The following is a 20,453-nucleotide window of genomic DNA, read 5'->3' on the forward strand; positions in this document are numbered from 1 at the left end:
TAACTTCTATCCAAACAAGATGTGATGAGGTACCTACTGTGCGATGCACGCATTGAGTACAGAGGGTACTGACAGTAATAAGTGAGGGCGTATCACAAGGCTGAACAAAAATCTCAGAGCCGGGAGTATGATCGTTATTCGTTTGTATGGCTGGAAGTAGGTGGCTTCGTCTGACTCATCTGCATCTCGCACGCAACGTGTTTTAGCCCCCATAAAATCGGGCTATGCTACATCCAACAAAACACGCCTGGATGTCATGCTAACCTTCAGTACCGCAAAGTAGTATCGATAATCGCTCAAGGTGCTACATAGCCCGCCCGTGATTGGCTCTTCTCACATCACCGTGAAAGTCGTCCATATAGTCTTAGGTCTCAACTGGAGATGCGCGTTCTGTGACGATTTACCCTACGAGTAACCATACGACATCTAGCTTAGGATTCTTTTTAGTCACCGAGCTTTGTGGTTGACCTTCATCTTGACCTTGAGATGTGAGGGCACTGCAAACCCGCCACTGATTGATTGGTCCAGACCTCGTCACGTGCGCGACGGCATTCCAAGGTTCCACCAAGGATTTCAGGGCCGCCGACGGCACCAATCTTCCAACCGACTCGTCACATTGCCTCGACCAAGGGCTGTAGGTATGCCGCCAAAAAGGGGTATTCAGGATTTCGACGATGATGACTTCATGAACGAATCTCCTGCAGAGCCGAATCTGTCTTTCGCTGCTAGTCACACAGGCGGCTGCACGGTCTCGCGCTATGTCACTACCCGAGATACATATGGAGCGATAAAGCCACCAGTGTACCATATGTCGCGTTATCTGGCAAGGCGCCGTGGCAATTGCAGATTCTTATCATCCGTATCCCAGCAAGACAAATAATGTCGAGCTCCACAAGCGGTATGCCCGTTTTGTATTCTCAGAGAGAGCACCGGAAGACGAAGGGCCGCTACGGGCTAATCTAGAGCCGTCTAAAGATCTCGAATACGGTGGACATGTTCGAATTGTCAAGCTTCAATATTACTGCGAAACTAGTAAGCGAAGAAGTGCTCACTTTTGAAGGAAAAGGTATGACTAACGAGCTCCACCAAAGGCGCGAACCTTCCATGGTCAGAGATTGGCATCTCGGAGCATCTCGGCCCCAACGGACTCTCTAAGAGTACTATTAGCCTCGCCAAACGATTGATTGAGGTCTGTAGTCATGGTGAGGGTAAGCATACCGAGTGCAAACCTTTCAACAAGCAACACACGCGTTTACCCGCCCGAGTACTCGACGTAGGTCACGGTCCGGATTCTAAAATCAAGCTACACATACCTTCTAATCATGAAACTGGTCGTTACGTGGCGCTATCGCACTGTTGGGGCGAAAGCATGCCAGCAAAGACTACGACTGTAAATATCACACAGCACATCGAAAACGGCATTTCACGTATGCCACGCACTTTTCTTGACGCTATCTTTGCTACTAGAGCACTCGGGCTACAGTATCTGTGGATCGACTCCCTATGCATCATTCAAGATTCATCTGAGGACTAGGCAACTCATGCTCCTAAGATGGCGACCGTGTATGGCAACGCGTACGTCACGATCTCCGCAGATGCTGCCCAGAACAGCTCTCATGGGTTTCTAGAGAACCCTCGCCGCACGCTATACCCAGCAAATTCAATCCTTGCCAAACACGAGGGGAAAACTCATGTCATCTTCGCAAGAGAACGCGGTGCTTTGGCTTATCAACTTCCCTACCATGACTGGGCTCCGCCCAATCCAGCAGCATTCGAATCTGGCGAGTACAGTGATCTTCACATTCATGACGGCTCAACGCATCTCCATCGCAAACATTCGCCCCCTTTGGGCAGACTTTCAACACGTGGTTGGGTTTTACAAGAAAGGGTTCTTTCGCCCTGAACGCTCCATTTCGGTGGGGTTGAGCTGGGATGGGAATGTCGCTCTATCATCACCTGTGAATGTAGCGCCACGAGTAAGAGACATCATCGTGGCTCCAGTCTGCTCAAGGAAGCGATTGCTGGGATGAGTTGGACTGACGTGGTGGAGGAGTACACTCGGATGAGTCTGACTTTTGAGACTGATCACCTTATATCTTTGTCTGGCCTTGCTGAGTATCGGCAGCAAAATCTATCGCTTCCAGAAAAAGCATCAGCTCCAAGATCGCCTAGACTCGCAGACAGGGCTGCCGAGAGCTCCAATGATTACATCGCCGGTATGTGGTCACATGACTTACAGTAGCAGTTGCTGTGGCGTCCTGTTACCATATCACAGCGCGTTCATATCGCACCAACTTGGTCTTGGGCTTCGTTGGGAGTGCCGTATCTTATCGTAAAGATGATAAGCCTAGCAAACAATTCGAGATCCTCGAGGTTTCGCGTCTCGCCTCTAGTACTGGACTCTACGGCAACTGTGCCATTGGGTCATATATCCTCATGCGAGGTATGATCATCCCTGTGAGTTTCGATGGGCGCGTTATCACACCACGACAATTCCTCGGCACCCTTTCTTATCGCCTCGTTGTATTCGCAGATGTATCAAACCAGGATGAACCACTTCTGATACCCGGTTTATCATTTACAACTGACGGATACTTTCTGCTGGTTACATCTTCGGCCCCGAATGCACCCGAAGGGCTGGTGTTTATTGGAGCTTGTGAGGATTTCAATACTGAAGAGACTGGTGTTAGGAATTATCAGACGAAGGGCATCGCAAGCGCTAGGCAGCTGGCTAAGTACGAAAGCTGGTCAGATAGTGATACATCAGAAGAAGAGAATTCGCCATATGCGAATGAGGTTCATGATTGGAAATGGGACATTTGGGAGAACTATGGGAAAGTTGAAACATCCCGGCTGTACTAGCATGTTATTACGGCGCCCTCTTGCGGAAAGGTAAAACCTCAGCGACACCGCATTAAGCCAGAGCCACGTAAAGTCGAGCGAGACCGCGGCTCCCAGCGACTAATCATCGGAGATCTGACTGATTATGTCCGACTTTTAATTTGAGATGGGGGTGCCGCTGATGCTGGAGGGCTGCTACCACTTTGTACCCACCTACATCCGAAGGATGCACAAGGTGCCATTCATACTAGGGTAAGTTTCTGGTGAAATCGCCTATTCATCTTGAGATGGCGCTCTTATGATCAGTCGGTCGTGATTGGTGGAACCATGGCTGACTACTGAGTCGCGCGTCAGCGCGACGTGTTCCCCAACCGTTGCGATCCTTCACACTCCGCGGCAAGATTAGCGCTTGAGCGGACATTCCGTGCCAATCATTTGCATGACTGTAGCCAGCGCTGCATCTGTCACATATTATCACATTGTCGTGTGGTATTCTTGCTCTGTCAGTAAACCTGGCAGCCCTTCAGCGGAGACGCGACTGATCCCAGTCTGCCTACGCAACGAGATAGCATATCAGCGAGTATCGCGGTCTTCCTATTCTTTATACATCATCAACCGCTCATGATTTCATAGACTGCTTCCTGATTGATATCTGCCGTGGCCTCGTTCGCAACAATCGCAACAATGCAAGGCATGCTTACTCGCACGATAGGCGAATTTTCTGCGAATCGTCCCCGTCAATTGCTCATAGAGCGTTATTCGGTCTTATTAAACCTCCGTATTGAAGTACACAGCCACGGGAGAGCCTAATGGGCGCGAAAGTGTGTGAAGTAGGTGGATTAACGCGTGCCCAGACCCCGAGGTCGCGAAATCGACTGTGCCGCGAGCATGCATTTCGAGCTTTTACTTATCACAAGGCGTTCTCGCGGGCCGCCAATCCACCATGCCGATAGTCATTATCGTGCTTCAAAACTCTCGCGTATCTCGCAGAATACTGAGGCATTCTGACCTTTGCCTAACTCCTCCTCACAATGAGCTCCGGGCTCTGTATTAGTACTCTACAAGAACCACGAAACCGATCTAAAGGCTCCCCACGAGTGATCTTACGCTCTTCTCAGCCGCCTAGGTCGCCGCTAGTCACCTCCAATGAATGCGAAGCTTTTGAGGGCGATGGACGCCCGTGTCAGCAACGACCGTCTCGGGAAGAGGATTCGTGGTGCAGAAGACATGCTAACGAGCTGAAAAACTTCCAAACACAATGGGATCGGGCCTTCAGGGACGCTGAAAGAGTCGACGCGGATACGCCAGATACTGCTAGGCAAAAGATTCTGAAGCTTCGGCAAGCGATGGATCTCAGACGCCAAATACGCGAGAGGTTCTATTCTCGCGGCGGAGATACGTCGGACTTTATCAACTGGATGTCAAGCGTAGAAAAAGACATGAGCACGCTCGCCGACTCAATTTTGAGTATGTGATCTACACAGTTCGCACTTGGATCATTGCATTGACCTTCATCAGTGTTGAACCTGAACCGTGGGCCGACTCCGGAAACGCCAGGAGGTATGTGAGGCGGGATCCCATCAGAGGTGTACTGGGATGCTATATATCGATGGACTCCACCGACGCTTACCTACAGGTAGATCACCGCATCCCACCCAGCAAGGTTCCGAGAAGATCATGATCCTACAGTCACCTCTTTCTCCCCGCATTCCGATCACTTCACTTCACAACATGCCCGACGATGGAACCATACTAATATTGAAACACTTCTACAGCGATCTATGCGTGGAGGGAGTCCAGCGTTTGTACAGCATTGTTCCAGACTTGAATGACTCGGGCAAGCACTTAGGATCCCCAGTCCTAGAGCCCAGAAATGACAGTGGAACTAACATAATCCGATCTTGGTTTCGGATAATGATACTGAATACTAGTAACGCAGAAACCCTAGAGCACGCGGTTCGATCCCGAACGATAAGCGAATTTCTGTCGGGATGCCACGCCAGTCAGCTGGAGACCTACTGTGACTTCTTCGAAAAAGCCTGGCGGCCGCACGCTCTTCAGTTTCTGCGCGTCGCTATCTGCGCTCAAACCTTGCCTGGGAGCGAAATCAAAACGATCGGTCTACTCGGGGGCATGATTCCGAGCACGACAGCAGGCCTGAAGATGACCAAAGCATCCTGGGATATCCTGTAAGTCTTTCCACACAAATTCATTGCCCCCGATACTGACGAACGTGAGCTATCGCTGGTTTCCCATGTTGTTGACTCCATGGACGCTGGCAAGCATCTGTTTGAACTTCGAGGACTATACCCTCATCTGCAAGCTATTGATGCTCGGGCTGTACCGAGATTACTGGTTTGATCCATCAAGCATCCTTGTAGAATGTGTTACTGGCGGCTACCTCGGCTTCATACCGTCAAGCAAAGCATTACAAAACACCAGTGGTCTAAGCCAATTCAATAACACAATCGTGCAAACGGAGTCCCGGAACTACGTATGCGGCCAAATGGCGATGGGAGATCCACTTACGCAGCATTTCCTTGACGAGCTTGAAAAGCGGACGGAGAGGCTTCTACTTGTAGTCTACGAAGGGACAAACGCAGACGCGACGGTGCACCCCACTGAAGGAGAATTGATTATCAAACGCCATCGGTCAGCGAAGTCACGTCAAGCCCTAGATCTCACTGAATGGACCACTGACACAACTTTGGAAGACATCAAGAACGACTTACGGTTCCGAAAAAGCTCTATGTACGATCCGATCGTGGTTGACTCATGGCAGTTCATCATTATCGATCGAGGCCCTAATCTGCCATTTGAGCTGTTCGACATCATCGAAGATATTCTCTCGATGCTTCTCGACGATCCCTCGCCTAGAGAGATCATGAAACGAGTCATTGAAGAAGTGATACCTCCCGCCGCGCAAGATTCCTTCCTGGAAAAGATAGACATCGACAAAATCGCCGGCCTGAGCTTTCCTGCTCCACCAGAAGTACAATATGAGGGCAACCGACATAGGAGCCACGAACCAGATCGTCAGATCTTGTTAGCGCACCAAACAAAAATGGTGCAAGATGGAAGGTCAAGGGAGGCGAATCGCTTCATCCGACGTGTTGTCGATGACATGGAGCGCTGTGGGATTATTAGCCTGGTCAAAGAATATGAGTCACCTCAAACGCGCCCAGTAATTGTTCAGGGCTCTGATGGCGCCCTCGACCTGTATTTCCCATACGAGTTTGGCGGCCTTTCCCCAGACGTCGAGCTCACGCCGAATCTATCATTACCACGGAAGACTTGTCTCGTCGACTTCGTCAAGCAATTCAAGGACCAACATCCGACAAGCATCATGGCAAAAGGTAGCCTCTTAACGCATTATTGCGCCTGGCCAATGCCTGCGCTGAAACGGATGGGTAAAAGCCGACTTAATTTTGGTACCTGGGAAGGCCATGTGTACCATTGGAACGCCATGCGTGAGTGCTTTTGCTCCGTTTTCTGTTTGACTACCCATTCCATCGTGCTGGATAAAGTGAACAGAGGATTGTTGTAGGCTGGATTGCCTCAACATACGGTCCGACAATTCTACGTCGGATTGTATGGATCTGCCTGTTTGCAAATGTCAGATGTCAGCATGTTGCGAAGAAACTAACTCGGGTCCCAGCTTTCGATCGTCCGTGGTCAGCTCACGCATGGCAATACTACGCTCAACACTACATCAACTCCAAGTATCCCTTCGTCATGTTCTACCTCACGACTTTCGTGATATGTGCTACCGACATAGACGATGCCGAAAAGAAGGCGGCTATTCTGTTCGCAGAGACAGAGAGTAGAGGCTGGAGGATTGTCTTACCAAATGCGAGGGACTGGAGGCCCAACATCAACGAACTAAGGCTGGACAAGCTGTTCGTGGGTGTGGGTCCCATGTAGTGCGGTATCCATGCATATGCAATACTTCGTATCCCTTCTTGTGGTTCCACTTCTGTCCTTTGCTTCTCACCGTCGAAAATGTCACAATTCCCGTTCTCGCGTATCTCCGATACCCGTTCACTTGCATACAATTCGACTCATCGCGTTACTTCGCTCCGTGAAGCACCATTTACGGGACGTTCCGACCAGGTGAAGGTTGTTCTAGATCCGTCAAAACACGTTCGGCAGCACTAGAGGTCCGTAAATGGCTAGTGTGGCGGTACGGCTGTACGGCCCCCAGTTGCCTCCTGAAACTGACGGCTCAGTAATTCATTGATTCTAACTGATCTCAGAGCAGTGCATGGTGCCAGGATGTCACTGCTGCCTTTCAGATTTTTTTCCACCAACACGTTGCTAAGCAGGGCGTTTTCAAGCTTCGGGAGGACGGCAACGATCGAAACGGCGCGGCTTAGCCTTCAGCCTCAGTGGGCCACCGCCACGCTTAACTGCGTAAGGTAGTACACGATGTGGGGAAATAAACTGCTCGTACGTCAGCGAGGCAATGGGACTAACTCAGGTACTCGGACTTCGGTCTGCGCGAGAATATAAAGAAGCTTGATGATCGCTGTCAGGGTATCTAGGTACGATACATTAAATCAGCTACCTTCAGATTTCGGAGTCACAGGTCATAGAACGTTGATACCTTCAATTAATAATCGCCAGCATGTTCATTAAGTCCGTTGTTGCCCTCTTCGCGGCCGCTGCCGTCTCTGCGGCACCTGCAATCAAGGTCGCAAGAGATGACCTCCAGCCTTGGCAAATCACCCGACTATATACGCACACTCCGAGTGGCAACCCAGGGAACGATCCCCATTCTGTCCTCAATTTTACCATTTCGGATCCCAACACCATCCCCGCTGGCCAGACTCCCACCGGACAAGCTGTCTTCCCTCCGACGACTGCCATCTGCTCGCTGCGGTACCTGACCAGCGCAGACGCCCCGTGGGGCGTAGAGCAGCCGTGTACCACCGACAACAGTACCAACGCATACTCCACTTGGACTTTCACCTTGAACCACCCCAATGGTTCAAATGGTGAGGCCTCGACAAACTTCGACTTGGAGTTCAAGGTATGTTTCTGCGCACCCACGCTAAATGGTGGGGCATTGAGCTGATTTGGTACAGCTCGTTGACCATGTCCAAATTCCGGGACAGGAGGTTACGAAAACATTCACTGCTGGCGACCACTTCGAGGTCGGCGACAACATGGGTGGACAGTGCGGTGGAAGCGGAGTGTGCAGTTGGAACTTGCAAAACCTCCCCTACGATGTCCAGCAGACTCAGGAGGATGCTTAGATGACTTGATGACCGCAGTAATGAAGCGAATTATGGACAAGATAGGTGATGATTGTTTTGCACCTGCCATGCATGACAGAAAAAAGCAGCGTCGTTGTTTTCGGTATCTGTTGTGTTCGAAAATCGGGGGATTTCTTGGCGGAAACCTTAATTTTTATCACGCGTCACACACTTTCATCTCATCTTTGACCAGCTGCATCTCAACAACGCTATAAGATAGTCAAAAAATTCCAAAAGATCTAGAATCTACGTACAAAAAAGCACCTTTCTAGGAATTTATAGACTATATAGTAGCGTGGGGAGAATGTTGACTTTTATAGGGTTCTACGTGGGTTCCTTTTGAACAGACTTGAGATGGAAGTATGTGCTACTTCGGATAGAAGCTAGCCACGTTGAAAGTCAACATCTTAAGAACACTATAAGATAGTCTATAAATTCCTAGAAAGGTGCTTTTTTGTATATAGATTCTAGATTTTTTGGAATTTTTTGACTATCTTGTAGTGTTGTTGAGATGCAGCTGGTTAAAGTTGAGATGAAAGTGTGTGACGCGTGATAAAAATTAAGCCCTGGAGGTTTCCGCCAAGAAATCCCCCGATTTTCGAACACAACAGATAGACTGGGACCAAATAAAATCATTCTTTACTCCAAAGCTGTTGGCCAATATAGCCTACGAAGTTGTTTTCTGCTGCCTATGACTGTGATCGCGCATGCCGATATCAAAATGGATAAGATTATCTTACGCACAGCCTTCAACATTCGTCCAGGATGTGGAAGCGCGAATGTGCCCGGCCAAAACACATCACTGAAAACTACCGTGGTCATCGTTCACATTGATGGGCCCGGGAGAAATGTCGGGCCGCCGATTGCACGATGCGGGAAGTCGTCAAGCCCAGCGCACAGGAGCTTGATTGCAAGTAGACAGAGTGGAACAAAGCAAAGAAGATGCAACTCTGATGGTTCACGACCGATGAAAGAGATCGGCAAGCACACTAGCTGCAAATCAGCCCTGCCTTTGGTTTACCAACGATTGGCCTACAGCAATCGCGCAGCAATCCAGTTTGATCACGATGTTGGGCATGGCAGGCATCAACAGGTGGCGATGGGTAGGTACAAAAGATCGCCGTTAGGTTGTCGATCATTTCTGTACGTCATCGGTGCTCTTTTCCTAACTGGGACATCAGGCAACAACCATCCTGAAAGTCGAATGCTGTCCGCCTTACAGTGTGATCAGCTTTCTGTCCCGGAACTAAACATGACTACTCGTACGTATTCACGCAAGGACTTTCTCCAGAGCTATGAGTTCCCATTGCACCCTTCGCAGGATTTCACCGTGAACGGCATCCCAGCATCTCACGCGCCTGAACATCCACAAGAATGGGGCCAAGAGAAGGACGGTTTCGATTACTGGGGAGATATCGAACGAAACGTCGGGGCCAGATCCCCCAAGCGCGATGGTGAGAGGGTCAGTTTCTTCCCCTATTTGAACGACATGTTCTCGGGAGTTTTGCCTGCTGATCACTGCACAGGACTTCATTCTTACAAGTCTTGACACCGCACTGAGCCCCGACAGCAAGCTGCTGGCTATCAGCTCAAGTCATCCCAGAGTTGGCATCTTGATCTACGATGTCGCGACCAAAGAACTACGCCAAGCTCTTGAAGGCTGTGGTACATTAGCCTTCAGACCTCTAGCGAGGCAACACCAACAAGACGCTGAGGGGAAACGTGCAACTGACATTAGTGGGGAAATACCAGCATACACTCTCGTTAGCAGCTTCTCGTCGGGCGAGCCACGCTTCCAGCCACACACTGGACTTATCCTGTGGGAGCTTGATAGCAATGGACGATTATTCGTCGAAGAAGAGCCTATAGACCCTGCGGCCATCGCCATCAAGGCCATCGACGCCATCCTGCCTGAGCTAGAGGCTGAACACGAGTGGACACGAGCTTTTGTGGACGCTTCCAACCTACACGCCGATTTCGTCAGGGCTTTGGAGAATGCGTCAGCTGATCATCGCCGAAGAAACAACACAGTGGTCCAGAATGCCGTGATATCCAGTTTTGTAAGCACGCCATTCAGTAGCGACGGAGCTCTGCTGTTGTATGCTATCAACAACAAATCCACGCAACACGGCATGCGCGAGCCAAATGCTCTTCCCCAGGTGGTCGTCTACGATGTCGATGTGGGGCGCGAGGTCCATCGCCTCAGGGGACATAGCGACCAAGTGACGTGGCTTGGCTCCAGCCCCGACGACCAACATGTAGCATCTGTGTCCTGGGATGGAACACTGCGCATGTACTCGACCGAGAAGGGAGAACTGGAATGGGCGACGGCAGACTCGGGTGGTCAGAGCTGGGCTGGTGCCTTCTCACCAGACTCCAAGCACATCGTTTGGAGTTCGCATAGCGGAAAAGAGATCGGAGTCCACAAAGTTGCCGATGGAGAAGTCTTGTCCACCTTTCCCGAGAGCGTCACCCGATGGTGCCGTTGCTTCTCGTGGCATCCCACTAAACAACAGATGGCTCTATGCGCAGACAAGACGGTATATGTCTGGCAGCCATTTGACGGTCCTGGGGGCGTCGTGGTGCAGCGTTGGGTCATGGACGACGACGGTCAATTTCCCCGCATGGCTCAAATACAGAATGTTTCGTGGTTGGGTGATGGAAGGCTTCTGTCTCTGACAACCTCTGATAGGACGGTTCTAGTCTACGACACATTGACGAACGCGAAGGAAGTCTTCAAGCGGCCGAAAGGCGCAGACGCTGCCTATGTGAGGACGGGCTTCTATGCGTTAGCCAAGGACGAGGAGAGGACGACGTATCTCAGCATTGATGGGGATGGCAAGGTTAGGTACTGGGACAGGAGCGTGGCGCCTTTGCCGGATACACAATCCGAACGAGAGAGCGCTGTGGAACGGTCGTGGTGGGAAAATCGGGCAGAGGATCCTAAGGCCTCTACTAGGAAGGGAGAGTATGCGGCTGTGGTCAGTACAATCAAGGAACAGGTCATGGGCGCGAAGAGTGGGGAGGGATCAGCCACGGCAGGCGATGAAGAGAGGGAAGCGTGGGCGCAGAAGGGCACCGGTATCTGGACCGCTGAGTAGCCCCCTCTTACCTAGGATAAAGCATGCTGTAGATGGATCAGCTTCAGATCAGATCTGGCAGCACTTAGCCGCTTTGGCTTGGTGCATCGCTTATTCTGGCTCTCTCACAGAGCCCACGTGTGATAAGCCCTTAGCTGCGGTGCAAAGTCCGGAGAAGGTTTCCAAACGTTGGGCGTCCGAAGCGAATTGGATGTGCGATGGCGTGTTTCGAGCGCGAGCGGATCACAGTCGGGTGAAGCTTCCTGGTCGCTTACGAGAGAGACTCGGCCCGTTGGCAATCAAAGTTGCTGTGAAGGGTGGTGAGTAATGATGAGCGGTGACCAACAAGTCAATGGACGACGACGGAGCTTGTCTGAGCTTGCAGAAGACTAGCGGCTTGGGAGGGCTGCACGAGTGGCTTTGGGGGCTGGCAGGCATCAGTTGTCGGTGTTGGCAAGCAGTCCAGGAATGGCATGTGAGAGCTCTGTGGCCAGGGCTCCCAGGACGCCGATGGCGACGGCACCAGCCAACTTTATTGCGATGGACGCCCGCGATCTCCTCGGTCCCCTGTGTCTCCTGTCCATGACTGCTCTTTGCCGTCTCTTTGTCATGCCCCCAACACGGCGCATGCAGTACCACGGGACGACGCATGTTACGTGCACCTGACGCTGCCAAGGACTCCCGCCGGGTCCCAAGAGCTCCCGTGGCAGGCTAAACTCGGTGCATGCATTGGCAGGCGAAAGGGCGGGTCATGCCGAGCCCTTTCGCCGTGTCATTGGACTCTTCACTGTGTTCAGCACGAAGCCCAGAGCACCGCGACAACATCTGGCGAGTGGCAGGCTGCGCCACAGCCCTCCGACGCCCGTGGATGCAACCGACGGTGCCCGCGGGGAACACGACATGCGACTCGGAGGCGGCGCGTGCAGCCATTGGCAAGCCTTGGGCGGTACATGTTGCTGTTGGCACAGCCCCGACGACGTGCTGCGAGTCGTCCGTGGAGCGCGGTTCGCCGGCCCATGCCCATGCCCAGACCCTACGACTCTACCGCCATCACCTGGCCCAATGCAGATCGCGCTAAAACCCCGCCTTTCGCACCAGCAGAAGGTCCACCCTGCACGCTACCACCGACGTTTCTCATAAAGTTGCTGGCCGCCACGCAAAATCGCCCACCGTGCCCCGACTCACCATAAACATCCCCAGAAACACCAGAAACACGCCCGACACGCAAACACCCCCGTCGACATGGCTACGTCACTGGCCCCTCCTCCACCCACCCAACCCGCGTCACTGCCTGGCCAACAGAAACGTGTTACCTTCACCAAGGAACAGCCAGAAATCATCCCACAGCCCTCGAAACGACGCCAATCGTCTGTAAACCAGCGCCCGTCCTGGAGCAGCGTTTTTCTTCTGCGCGATCCAAAAGTGCGCGACCCTGTCGCCGCAAGATCGAGGAGCCTATCGCCTGGGCCGTCCATCTTGAAGGAGTTCAGCGCCTTCAAGTCGGACGCTTCCGACGCACAACTGAAGCAGGACGAGCATGGCAACGAACAAAAGGTCCACATCAGTCCTTTGTGGGAGAAGAATCTCAAGCGGCTACCCCGAGGCCGCCAGGCCAAGAAGAATGCCCTGCCCATTCCCCAAGCAAAAGTATCGCGCAACGCAAGTTCCCGAGCCTTGAGTCCCGACGACGCAAGCCCGCGACATGTCAGTCCAACGAGCCTGTCCGCACGCCATGCAAGCCCGCGCGACGACACCTTCGACAAGTCCATGAACGTCATTGTGCACCCACCATCTCCACCCGAGTCTGACGTGGAAGACGACGATGACGACGACGACGAAGAGGTCATCGACGACTCTGACGACTCGCCACGCCACTCGCGGAACGATTCGCTCGAAGACGTCGAAGCTATCGACAACCGCTTCGGCAAGATTGACATCGACGGCTCGTCACATGCCCATCGGCACGAGAAGCGAGATTCCACCGATTCACGCAAGGACTCGCAGGGCTCACCCAAAGACTCCCAGGATTGGCGCGAGTCGCGCAAGTCGTCGTACGGATCTCGCAGAGGATCCCAGGCCTCGCGAAAGGATTCCAAAGGGGAAGACTCGGATAGGCCGCCGCCTCCTCGTCGACGCTCGTCGAGCGCGGATCAGGCAGAAATGTGGCTCCGAAAGTCTTCCATCTACGGCGTTCGTTCCAAGGCGCCGCGCTTGCCTACGCGGTTAGGTACCATGAGGGCGTAAAAGCGATCACCCCGATCGCTTTGGATTTGGTCTCATCACGTTATGGCATTAAAATGTACTCTAGCTTTCGGCGACTGTATTGTACTATAGCGACGCATCTGGCCGCGCGATTGAGCGCATCCACGACTTTACGACACGTTACGAATCTTCTCTACTTCTGCAGGCATGCTTTACTCTGGGTAGCTTGGACAGCTACAACGCAGGCGTATATATGCAATGTACACATCTTTGAGATCAACCTTGCATCACAATCACACACATACACATCATGATATCCGGCGTACTGTGCCAACATCTTCCGCGTGCACCTGTCACTTCTGCAACATCACACCCCTTTTCCCTGCCCTCGGCAATCCCCCTTCAACTTGACGTGTACACCGCAAACGCACCTAGCGCTGATTCGCACCTTACAACACGCAGCGGCAGCGCTTAGTCTAAGGATGCACTAACCGCAACACCCTCGCGCACCGCCGCACGCATGCACATACCGCGTTCGTCGTCCCGTTTTCGGAGTATCAGTATTGTTGAGCTGGGACGGTGGAGCTGAGTGATGCGATGCGTGGACCTCAGTGGTGTGATTTGATGTAGCGTATGACAGGTAGCGTGCCCACCGGTGACAGACAACGGGGACGTGGTGGGGTGTGTGGATTTGCACTGCCACCACGCGACTCCATAAAGTACCAGAACAAGAGACTGGGCAAGCGTGGTCCCTCTGCACGGCAAGCCTGTGCATGCTATGTACATTGACGCCCTTGGCGAAGACGGACTTCAGAGTGGAGACACTCATCATGCGAGCGCGGCGTCGAACCTCTTTTTCCCTAGCAGGTATGCGTAGTGTGTCCCTCTTGGTATCTTGGTACAGGCTGTGCAAACTACAGCTCGAACTGACCATGGCGAACAAAATTGTGTGGAGACGCGAATCAAAACGGAGACATCTCCTCAACATTTGGCTCCAGTGTATCTTTCTTTTCCCTTGGAAGATACATCGGGGTCTTGGCACGGGCAGTGCACTCAAACTCGCAAATGTGGAGTAGAACGACGATCACAGATACCGAGAACCCTTGGTCCGAGTGCGTGGTTTTCCAAGGTTCTCTCTTTCCCTCGTGGTTCAAGATGTGCGTGGGTCCGTACTACGGGCTGTGCAGCTCTCCGTCATATTCTACCACTGCATCACCTCGAGGTCCAAGAAAGTCAAGAGGACGTAGAGTCATGCTCTGCGAGATAACTTGTCACGCTAAGGTGGGCGAGTGCGTGTTCTAGAGTCATTGCGATGCTGTGTTGCCGAAGCGGCGGTGGAAAGGAAAAGGGTACCGGCCCAATGCATTATCCGACAAAGTTACCATAATACTTGCACCCCGGACGCATCGAAAAGAGTCAGAAGTCTAATTTCTTGAGGCCGTTACTGAATTCGCATGCACAGCGCTCTGAAAGGGTTGCTCGAGACCAGAAGTCACACGGCAGGACAGCAGTGAAGTAAAAGTGAGCACCTACATCAACAACGTACACATTTTGTTCCAATAAGCTGATCGCCTTGTGTACCGCAACCAGTTCCAGTTTTACTCATGCAAATCCGACAGAAACAGCAGATCTTGTTCTGCGCTATCGTAGCCACTCATCGCATCGCTCATATCTTGCACACGTGCCATACATCGTTGAATACACGAGGTGGAGCCATCCTTCCCACGGATCCCTGCAGAAGTCACTCCCCCTCTCACCCCGTCCCCTTAGGATTAACTACCTTATTCGCATCCTCTCCACTTCTCAACTCCCCGCTCTTCCGCCTCCTAGCTAGCAAATCACTAATCCGCTGCCCGCTCGGCGTAAAGACGCGTCCAGCCAGCGCCTCGCGCTCCAGATGCGCATCAATTTCTGCGTCCAACTTGTTTCCCATCTCCTTGCTAGGCGTGCGCAGAGCTCCCCTATTCATCCCTCTCACGTCACCCTTGTTGCGGGGCAGAGGCGTCCGCGGGGCGGCGGCTGTGAGGGCGCGGATTTTAGGATTCTTCAGCGGTGAAAGTTTCTTCTTGGCAGGTGAAGGGGTAGGTTTGGAAGCAAAGAGATGTGCCTGTCTCGGAGACCGCGGAAGCATGCCTGGTGTGGCGGGTGAGCCTGGAGGCGTGTAGCTCTTCGTCTCTTTCCGCTTTTCCAACTTTGCATTGCTGGTAGCTGTTGGACTCATGAAGGTGGGGTTTGAGCGTGGAGTCGTCGTCACCCTGGCCGTCGTTTTGATGGGCGTTTTTGCTACTGATTTTGGCTGCGGTGCTCGAACGGCGGGCTTCGTCTCTGGCTGCTGCGAGATGCTGTTCCACTCCTCGACTTGCTTTGCGATATCCTCTGAGCTCGCAAAACCCACGTTCTCCCCTCTGTCCTGGGTCTCGCGTGTATAGCGAGCACGGTGCGAGGCCATCGCTGGGACGCGGCTGGGTGTCAGCGGTGCAGCTTTTGCAACTTCAAAGGGCGAGGTTCGAGGCGCTTGTGGGATGGTTCCAGGCACCCTGAGCTGCGTTTTAGGTTTCGTAGGTGATAGGCGAGGCAGACGTGAGTGGAAGTGCTCCTTCCTTTCAGTCTTGCTAACTGTTCGCAGTGGAAGCGGTGATGGAGCCGTCTTCTTCGAGCGTGATGAACTTCTCGACAAGATGTTCTGCTTTGCGGCTGCCATACGCTCGTGCAGGCTGCGACGAGGCGTGTTACCAACGTTCGTTGCGTCTGTACTGAGAGATAAGTCTGGAAGACTTTTACTTTTATCGTTTGTGCTGGAGCCTAGCCAACGCGTGAGGTCAGGACCTCGAGGTGCGGCTGCGTCCCCGTCGCCTAGTGATCGTCGAAGGCTGTTGCGTATGCCGTCCATGTCTGCTTCCATTGCTGCGATGAGGGCCGGTGGAGTGCCAGTCGGCGTTCGGGGGGTATTGGCGAACGACACCCTTCTGTCTGTCTGACTCTTATGTACTCTTGTTCTGGCCTCTTCCATAACGACCTTGTTCGTTCGATCATTCGCTTCATTGGCGAAGTCTTTGACTACTGGTGCGACCACATCTTCCGTCAGAGAGTCGCCGTGGAAGTTCGGCTTCGCAATGACTCCAAGCAGAGATTCAGTCACGATTTCGGATTTCCGTCTAGCCTTTTCCAGGATTGTGGGACTGGTGGACTGCTTCTTATCAGGGACTTCGTCAAACAAACTTGAACGGGTGTGTAGCAAATTTTGGCTCGAGTTCCTAAGCATTTCGCCAAAGTTGGTTGGTATCGACTGCTTCCTCGATGGTACGCTCGCCTTCTCTTTAATCGGAGTAGATTTTTCTTGAGACTCCATAGATACTGGTGAAGAGGACACACCGTTCATACCTAATCTGCGTTCACCTTCACTCGCCTCGGTTTCCTTCACCTGCATTTCGACACTACTACTAGTCTCAGACGTAAAAGGCGAGCGGAATTGCACACCCGTCCACATGTCACCCTTCGTAACTTCAACAGTCGGCGTGCCGGCATGCACACAATTCGTCTTCGTCAACTTCACCGAATCGCGCTTCTTGTGGGCCTTCGGAGTCGGCTCCGCTTGATCCACACCAGTCCCAACGCTCTTCTTCTCCGGACTCGCAGCACGCGTCTGCAACAGCTCCTTCCGCGGGCTTATGGACCTCGATTTCGATGGGCTGATCGCTCGTTCGGGGCTGTTTGTCTTGGAAGTACTATCCATACGCGCGAAGCCTTTCACCGGCGTAGAAGTTTTAGACTTGCTTGGAGTGGTGCCGCTATCTTTCTTCGGCACGATTTTGCTCTCAGGTAGCTCGATAGTATATCGAAAACCTGTTGGTGTTGTCTCGAAACGTTCGTTCTTTCCTGGGGCAGGTGTTCGCTTGAGTGGACTCGAAGGACGCTTTGAAGGACGGCTTCTTGGAGAATTGATGGATGGGCGATTGGTAGCATGAAAACCATTGTGGCTCTGTGAGTTCTTCCTCGGGTTCTTGGGAGCAGCGGCCGGACCGAGGGGAAACATTCTCGTGGGAGTCGACTGTCGAGTCTCGATCTGTGTTGATGACTTCGCCGGAGAGCGGGATTGGTGTTTGCCTTCTGTCTCCAGTACTACGGGCGTGTCGCTTCTAACAATCTCGCGTGTTGCATTTTCTTTGTCGTAGCCGTCCATTTTCGCGTCTCCCACAACGGACGCCTGAAGTGTAAGCGGCCTCACAACAGCAGGCGTTGGAAGAACCAGCGTTGAGAGCGCGGGCGATGCAGGCTGCCCCGCACTATTGATATCGAGTGCGCGGAAGCGCGCACCTTCCATGGCGTTATGCGTAGAGCGGGACCTAAGCGTTAGTGAATGAACGGCGTCATGTGATAAAGAACCATTAACAAGCGGCCCAACCAAAGCACCCTACCAAAAAAAAATGTCACAGCTGTCAATGAGCCTGCGAAGAGACCTACTTTTCAACCGTTGAGGTCCGAGGAGTACACATAGCGAGGACGCGCGACAAGCTTGTGTTACAAACAATGCCGTGAGACAGCGACCGCATGCAGAATCACTCCTCGTTCGGTGACATCAACGTGGTACCAAAATTGGACGGATGCAAGATTTTGCGTTTCCAATGCTGTGTAGATTGCTACCTATTTCGCAACGCAAGCGACGCTAGAATCGTCTCAATATCTATGCCCAGGTATATCGTAAGCAAGATGTTCAAAAATCAATCAAATCAGGTCGACATCCAGCAAATGACCGGTATCTACGTCCCATCACATATACACATCAAGACACAGGCTCCCCAGATCTATAGCTTCTCTTTCAAGCTCGACTTCAACCTCCGCTCAACGGCATCGAGGTACTCGTTCGTCGTCACATATGCACTCCTGTCTTTCTTGCCGCACGCAAGTGCCAAATCCTTGGTCATGATGCTGTCAATGTTGACAGTGTCGACGCATGCTTTCTCGAGCTGCTCCGCAAAAGTGACGAGCTCAGGCGTACCATCAAGCTCACCGCGCTTGGCAAGACCTTGTGTCCAAGCGTAGATGGAAGCAATGGGGTTGGTGGACGTCTCCTTGCCCTTCTGATGTTCGCGGTAGTGGCGGGTGACGGTGCCGTGGGCAGCTTCAGCCTCAAAGGTCTTGCCGTCGGGGGTGATGAGAACGGAGGTCATGAGGCCGAGGGAACCGAAGCCTTGGGCGACAATGTCAGACTGGACGTCTCCGTCGTAGTCTAAGATGGTCAGTGAGAGGTCTTGCTTGTTGCGGCTGGTGGTGACTTACTCTTCATGGCGATAATGTAACCGCCCTCGCTCTTGATCATTTGGGCGACCATATCGTCAATGAGACGGTGCTCATACCAGATGCCCTTCGCCTCGAACTCCTGCTTGTACTGCTTGTCGTAGATCTCCTGGAAGACATCCTTGAACTTGCCGTCGTACGCTTTCAAAATAGTGTTCTTGGTGCTCATGTACAGCGGCAGCTTCTTGTCAAGCGCAAGCTTGAACGAAGCGTGTGCGAAGCCAGAGATGGATTCAGTGGTGTTGTACTGGGTCTGAGCGACACCTCCGCCCTCAGGGAAGTCGTAGACCTTGATCACCTCGGGCTTGCCGCCCTTGGGAGTGTATACCATCTCGAGGGTGCCCTCGCCGGGAATAACGCGGTCCTTTGCGCGGTACTGATCGCCGAAGGCGTGACGACCAATGATAATGGGCTGCTTCCAGCCGGGTACCAGTCGAGGGATCGCGGGGATAACGATGGGTGCGCGGAAGACGGTGCCTCCTCTGGAAGCAGTCAGTAAGTTCGTTCCGTCTCATATGCGAGCGGATGTCTTACAGGTGGTTTCGGATGGTGCCATTGGGCGAGAGCCACACTGTTACATGATGAGTAGTTCTCTCGCAGTCAAATACCAAACATGTACATACTCTTCTTGAGCTTGAATTCCTCCACACGCTGCTCATCGGGTGTGATGGTAGCGCACTTGACACCAACCGAGTACTTCTTGATGGCGTCTGCGGCATCGAGTGTGACCTTGTCGTCGGTCTCGTCACGGTAGGGCAGGCCCAAGTCGTAGTACTTCAGGTCGATGTCGAGGTAGGGGTGGATGAAGCGGTCCTTGATCTCCTGCCAGATGATGCGCGTCATCTCGTCGCCGTCGAGCTCGACGACCGGGTTCTTGACCTTGATCTTCTTGACGCCGGTGGAAGCCATCCTGCGCTGCTGTGCAATATCGACGCTGCGTGTAGCGGCAATGGGCGTGTGTAGAGCAAGCCTCGGGCTCGAAGGGCTGTTTCGGAGGGCAGAGGCTGGTCTCGCAGCGTGTTGGAAGGCTAGACTCGTAGTCACAAAGCCACGGGAAAGTCGCGGAAGAGGTCCTGCAGCGCGGAAAGCTGGCGTGGAGGCTCTCAAGGCGGCCATTTTCAAGCAGATGCGCTGTTGGATAACCTCGGAAGTCCACCGAGGTCTGAATTCCGCACTTCGTACCAAGGGAACACAGAAGAGCTCCCGGCCGCGCAAGGATTAGGTGCTCGGTCAGGGTCCGTGTGAAAGCTGCGCGGTGTGGGTATCGGAGGGCGTCGCGGGGTAAAGAGATCCGAGGCAAGAGGAAGAGCTGCCTTTAATGCGACGGCTGGTACGAGCAAGATCAGTGCAAGTCACGTCACCCAGGTTTCTCTGAGGGAGGAGGTACGGGCTCGGCTAATACCCCACAGTCAAGACAGGCGGGAACGACAGGACAGGCAGGTCGCAGGCGGACGAGCTTTGATTGAAGCTTTATTGCGGCTTCGGGGCCTGTTGTGCAGCTCCGAACGAGCTGCAAATTCGTCACGCGACGGCTGGTGACGGACGTGAGGGACGTGGGGCCCCGTTGTAGGCAGGGCGCACTTCGATCCGAGCGTGAACGGTATCGGCGACGGCCATGGCAACGACGTTGGCAGTAGCTGTACAAGAATTCAGGTTGTGGTCGCTTCAGGGCACCCGAGATGGATCTGGGGGTCTCTTAAGGCAATCACAGCACGCCACCCTGCATGCTGTCTCGGAACCGCGTTCCGCTCGTCGGCGCATCCACCTGGCGGGCAGA

General features: G+C 53.0%; 6 protein-coding genes across 6 annotated transcripts; 4 read left to right on the top strand and 2 right to left on the bottom strand.

The window, feature by feature from the left end:
- Nucleotides 1-4,974: 4,974 nt before the first annotated feature.
- Nucleotides 4,975-6,765, top strand: N0V89_008659 (uncharacterized protein; the record flags this gene model as incomplete). Its single annotated transcript, XM_056217412.1, has 3 exons — nucleotides 4,975-5,030; nucleotides 5,125-6,197; nucleotides 6,500-6,765. 3 exons carry the CDS (start codon nucleotides 4,975-4,977, stop codon nucleotides 6,763-6,765), a joined length of 1,395 nt encoding a protein of 464 aa, XP_056068968.1.
- Nucleotides 6,766-7,468: 703 nt separating this feature from the next.
- On the top strand, nucleotides 7,469-8,099 carry N0V89_008660 (uncharacterized protein; the record flags this gene model as incomplete). Its single annotated transcript, XM_056217413.1, has 2 exons — nucleotides 7,469-7,873; nucleotides 7,929-8,099. The coding sequence occupies 2 exons, from the start codon at nucleotides 7,469-7,471 to the stop codon at nucleotides 8,097-8,099; spliced, it is 576 nt and encodes a 191-aa protein (XP_056068969.1).
- Nucleotides 8,100-9,550: 1,451 nt separating this feature from the next.
- On the top strand, nucleotides 9,551-11,200 carry N0V89_008661 (uncharacterized protein; the record flags this gene model as incomplete). The annotated part of the gene is made up of 2 exons (XM_056217414.1): nucleotides 9,551-9,553; nucleotides 9,626-11,200. The coding sequence occupies 2 exons, from the start codon at nucleotides 9,551-9,553 to the stop codon at nucleotides 11,198-11,200; spliced, it is 1,578 nt and encodes a 525-aa protein (XP_056068970.1).
- A 1,221-nt stretch (nucleotides 11,201-12,421) lies between these two features.
- N0V89_008662 (uncharacterized protein) lies at nucleotides 12,422-13,423 on the top strand (the record flags this gene model as incomplete). Its single annotated transcript, XM_056217415.1, has 1 exon — nucleotides 12,422-13,423. The coding sequence occupies one exon, from the start codon at nucleotides 12,422-12,424 to the stop codon at nucleotides 13,421-13,423; it is 1,002 nt and encodes a 333-aa protein (XP_056068971.1).
- Nucleotides 13,424-15,134: 1,711 nt separating this feature from the next.
- On the bottom strand, nucleotides 15,135-17,702 carry N0V89_008663 (uncharacterized protein; the record flags this gene model as incomplete). The annotated part of the gene is made up of 1 exon (XM_056217416.1): nucleotides 15,135-17,702. One exon carries the CDS (start codon nucleotides 17,700-17,702, stop codon nucleotides 15,135-15,137), a length of 2,568 nt encoding a protein of 855 aa, XP_056068972.1.
- A 481-nt stretch (nucleotides 17,703-18,183) lies between these two features.
- IDP1 (Isocitrate dehydrogenase [NADP], mitochondrial precursor (Oxalosuccinate decarboxylase)) lies at nucleotides 18,184-19,792 on the bottom strand (the record flags this gene model as incomplete). The annotated part of the gene is made up of 4 exons (XM_056217417.1): nucleotides 18,184-18,608; nucleotides 18,659-19,158; nucleotides 19,211-19,247; nucleotides 19,300-19,792. 4 exons carry the CDS (start codon nucleotides 19,790-19,792, stop codon nucleotides 18,184-18,186), a joined length of 1,455 nt encoding a protein of 484 aa, XP_056068973.1.
- Nucleotides 19,793-20,453: the final 661 nt, after the last annotated feature.

The sequence above is a fragment of the Didymosphaeria variabile genome (genome assembly GCF_027946475.1).
Source record: "Didymosphaeria variabile strain IMI 356815 chromosome Unknown scaffold_6, whole genome shotgun sequence".
Classification (NCBI taxonomy): domain Eukaryota; kingdom Fungi; phylum Ascomycota; class Dothideomycetes; order Pleosporales; family Didymosphaeriaceae; genus Didymosphaeria; species Didymosphaeria variabile.